The sequence below is a fragment of the Lactuca saligna genome, chromosome 2 (assembly GCF_052625555.1).
Source record: "Lactuca saligna cultivar CGN05327 chromosome 2, ASM5262555v1, whole genome shotgun sequence".
NCBI lineage: Eukaryota > Viridiplantae > Streptophyta > Magnoliopsida > Asterales > Asteraceae > Lactuca > Lactuca saligna.
In genome coordinates this window covers 185,681,441-185,685,598 of record NC_136418.1, presented here as the reverse complement: position 1 = coordinate 185,685,598, position 4,158 = coordinate 185,681,441, and the positions used below count along the sequence as shown (strand labels likewise).

Genomic DNA, 4,158 nt, shown 5'->3' with positions numbered 1-4,158 from the left:
TTTGACCAAACCATGGGGATGATTTCAGTAATTTACTCAACGATCATTATCTTCAAAATAGATTTATCTCCAATCTACTTTGTGAAAAGTAATATTTCAAACTCATTTTTTGGGCTAAAATTTGATGACAGAGAAAAGTGTGTTCCGAAATTTGTAGGAAATAGATTACGATACAAGGCATAAAGCTATATCTTGTTAATATGATCTTACCATTCATAGAATATATGTGATACTTTTATATTGATTTTTGGTTATCATTATGTTCTTTCTTGTTACGACATTATATTCCCATAATTGTTATCATTATGTTTATTTTTGGTTAGCAACGTGGATATAAAAATTGATCATTTTAAACACTTTGTTGAAGTATCCTTTTGACTTCATTTCTTCTTGCTATTTAGCATAATCCAATCAAGACATCAGGTTCTATTTTAGTCAGAGAATGACTAAATATATGTTGAAATATGTTCGAAATCAGATCTATCATCTAGCCCAAAGATGGTGTGTTAGTATATATGCCAATAATTGCATTTAAGTTGACATGAATGATGAAACCCTAAAAAATCGTTCCATTTCGAGATGTGACCCCCTTTTCTCCCTTTATGTATCCTTTTAAGGATATTACTTAACCAAACAAGTCAATTTAAACGTGCACTTCACACTTCCTGAGTACTGCAAGCAGTAACTTAAAATCTAATTCATTTTTATGTAAATTCTAATTACTCAAATACTTGATAACCTAAAAATCATCGATATTCAATTTTTGTTACAAATCTAATTGCTTAAACCTTTCCAACTTAATTAATTTACCATTTACTAACCATACTACTTAACCAAACAAGTCAAATTGATGTGTTTCGGTTATTGCTTTTACATGGTTCTACCACTTAAATCCAAAGATTGATCCACCCATATGTAAATAGCCTTATACCCCAAAAGTCCAAAACCATATACATGTTGATTAAAAAAAAAACCAACAAAAAAAAAAAGGAAGAATTAGAACACTGGCCTAGACCGGTTTAGCCCAGCCGGACATCACATATCAGGACCGGACCGGCCTTAACAATATCAAAAGCCCAATCCTTTTTGTACATCTCCACTATAAATAGTAAAAAGTCAACTAACATTTTATATCATCAAACTCAAGACTCAAGAGAATAAAAGTCAAAATCCACTTCCAACTTCCAACTTCCAATTCAACAAACAAAATCAGACCTGAGGGACGCCGTTAGCTGCGTGCACGACACCCACCGGATAACCGACTCCGCAACCACAACATCCAACGGCTCAAACTCTCCCAACCCGATCGTACGGTTCCTCTTACTATGAATCCCCGATATCCTCGACCCGCCTCCCCTTTTAACCTCACCCAATCTCTGCTCTTTCACTTCCCTCGTATCCAGATCCAACAAGCACACAGACACGGGCGGGTCATGATCCGTATCCGGACCCGGCCCAAAGAAGGAGAAACTTGGCATGGAATGGATCGGGGTGCAGAAGTCTAGGGCGGTGGTGTTTGATGACCCGGACCCGGTTCCAGACCCACCACTGCTATGGAAAGAAAACCCGCAGGAGTTCACAAGAGGTGTCACGGGCTCCACAAGGAATGAAGAAAACGATGACTTGCAACTGAATGTTTCACATATGATTGGAGATCCGAGCCCAAAGCTGATGTCATTGTTTCGGGCCATGAATAAAGATGATGTTGGGCTTCCTGCTAACTCAAGTTGTTCACATGTTGGAGGTGATTTAGGTATTGGGCCAATGCCACTAGTCCATGTATGATCTACAAACCCAATGAACAAAATATTTTAGCCGATAAAAAATAACGTTTGGTAGAAACTAGCTGATAAGCCAGCTAGAAAGTGTTAAATGACAAAAAGGCTAGATGCCACATCAAAAAATATTGAGAAGTAATTTAAGTGGGTTTTTTTTTTTTTTTTTTGTAAAAGATTACCAAGAACTTCATGAGCGGTGAGCCTCAGAGAAGGATCGGTATGGAGCATTCCTCTGATCAATTCTTTGGCGGAATCAGAGATTCCATTCCAGGGATCTGGCTGGAATCTCAAAGCAGCAGCTCTAACCGCATCAAATATTCGCGATTTAGTCTTCCCCCAAAATGGTGGCTTCCCACTAAGAAGAATGTACAGAATTACCCCTGCACTCCATACATCAGCAGCCTGGTTGTAACCTCCTGCTAATACCTCCGGTGCTATATAAAACGGACTCCCAACTGTCCCATGCAAATTTTCTCCTGTTTGGTCAACAAAAGTCAACACCTCCTCTACCATAGCAATTAATAAACCCTGAGTTTTCTATATATAGAAAGATATCCAAGTAACATGTTTTGAATATGCAAAAGTTGAAACTGATTATTTATTGCAACTACAAGAATCGTAATTACAATTTACAAGATTTGGATTTAAAAATATCATATGAGGATTTAGATTATACCTGGATTAATGTATGTTGCGAGGCCAAAATCAGCCAACTTGATCTGAGAAGATGATGCTTTTGTTGCTAATAAAATATTTTCGGGCTTTAAATCTCTATGAACAATACCTTTATCATGACAAAACCTCACCACTTGCATTAAATGCCTGAATAAGATCCGAGCCTCAGATTCGGAAAATCTCCCCTGTTTTTCTAACCGATGAAAAAGCTCTCCACCTGCACATAACTCCATAACCAGATGAACATAACCTTCTTCTTCATAAACTGCTTTGAGATCAACCACGTTTGGATGCCCAGACAACCTAGTCATTATCTCAATCTCAAGTTTGATGCTTCTTACATCTTCATCAGTCACGAGTCTGTTTTTTGATATTGATTTGCAGGCCAATACCTCTCCCGTCAATTTATCAGAGCATTCTCGGATTATACCAAATTGCCCCCACCCCAATTGGTCTCCAAGAACATATCGATCTTTTAGATTTGAGATCTGATCGGTTTCTAGTATGGTTTCTGTCAAGCTATCGACTTTGAAACAGTTGTGGAATTTGAAAGATGATTCGTTATATCTTTTGGTGTCGCTCTTGGCAACGGCCATACGAAATCTTTGTAAGTATCGAGAAATCTGAAAACCCTAATTTTGGGTGCGAAGTTTCAAAGTATTGAACACCCCCAAATTTGTTTGACTTTGAATCATCCACTGACTTTTCAAACCTCTGATTAAAGTCAAACTTTGGAGGTCATGATTCTTGAGAAAGTTACAATGTGATTCAACGTAAATCTAACCCTCTGAACAGCTCCAGCTGGATCTGCAAAAACATTAGAAGAGTCCAACTTTTTTTAAATTTCAAATTTTCCGAAATCGAAAGCTCGTGCAAAACTCTACAAGATGCATACTTTTTTATTGAAAAACAAACGCATAAGGTTAAATTTCTGACACATCGCATACTTTAAACCGATCAAAATCGAGGATAGCACATGAATAAACTTGCTTGAAACACTTATACAACAGTTAAACCACTTCAAAACCCTAAATTACAACGTCCATGAACAGTAGAGCATGGAAAGCATTAAAGAATAGAAATCAAGAAGGCCAATCAAGATTCAGTTTGAAAGACGACAACCCAGATCTAGAAATTGATTTCGATTCAAGAAAAGGTTTCAAAATTCATTAATTTCAGGAGAAAGAGAAAGAGTTTAACCTGGAGAGAGAGTCAGAGAGATAGATTCAAGTTCAAGAACGTTGAAGTGGGTTTAGAAATTGATTCTCCCCACGAGAGGGGGGGAAGTTATGGGGTGTGGGCTCTGATGGTTTCCTTCTCCTTCGAACTTTTTGCCCAATTTAACCTAAAATTAAAAAGCCACCCCACTTCCTTGTGTTCCTGTGTTATGTTTTGCACTTATGAGCTGATATATTTGTCCTCTTATTGTTTTTTTATTTTATTTATTTTGCCCTTTTCCCTTGTTTTCGATGTTCAAAACTTTATTTTCATAAGAAGATATGTGCGAATTTTAGTAAACAATGTCATTGTTGTTGGCTGGTAGTGAAAGTGGATGGAATATATAATACTACAAATATTCAATTAATATTTCATTTATTATTTAATTAAGCCAATCCCATATAAATAATATGATTAAAGATTCTGAAATCCATATATGTTTTAGTAATTTATTATTTACATATTTAAAGTTAGAGATTGTTGAGAA

At 36.5% G+C, this 4,158-nt stretch overlaps 1 protein-coding gene across 1 annotated transcript; it reads right to left on the bottom strand.

Moving 5' to 3' along the window:
• Window positions 1-939: 939 nt before the first annotated feature.
• PEPKR1 (phosphoenolpyruvate carboxylase-related kinase 1) lies at window positions 940-3,846 on the bottom strand. The gene is made up of 4 exons (XM_078977224.1): window positions 3,654-3,846; window positions 2,455-3,260; window positions 1,958-2,254; window positions 940-1,786 (listed from the first exon to the last, which is right to left on the bottom strand). Exons 2-4 carry the CDS (start codon window positions 3,047-3,049, stop codon window positions 1,197-1,199), a joined length of 1,482 nt encoding a protein of 493 aa, XP_078833350.1. The 5' UTR covers window positions 3,050-3,260; window positions 3,654-3,846; the 3' UTR covers window positions 940-1,196.
• Between the last annotated feature and the right edge of the window lie 312 nt (window positions 3,847-4,158).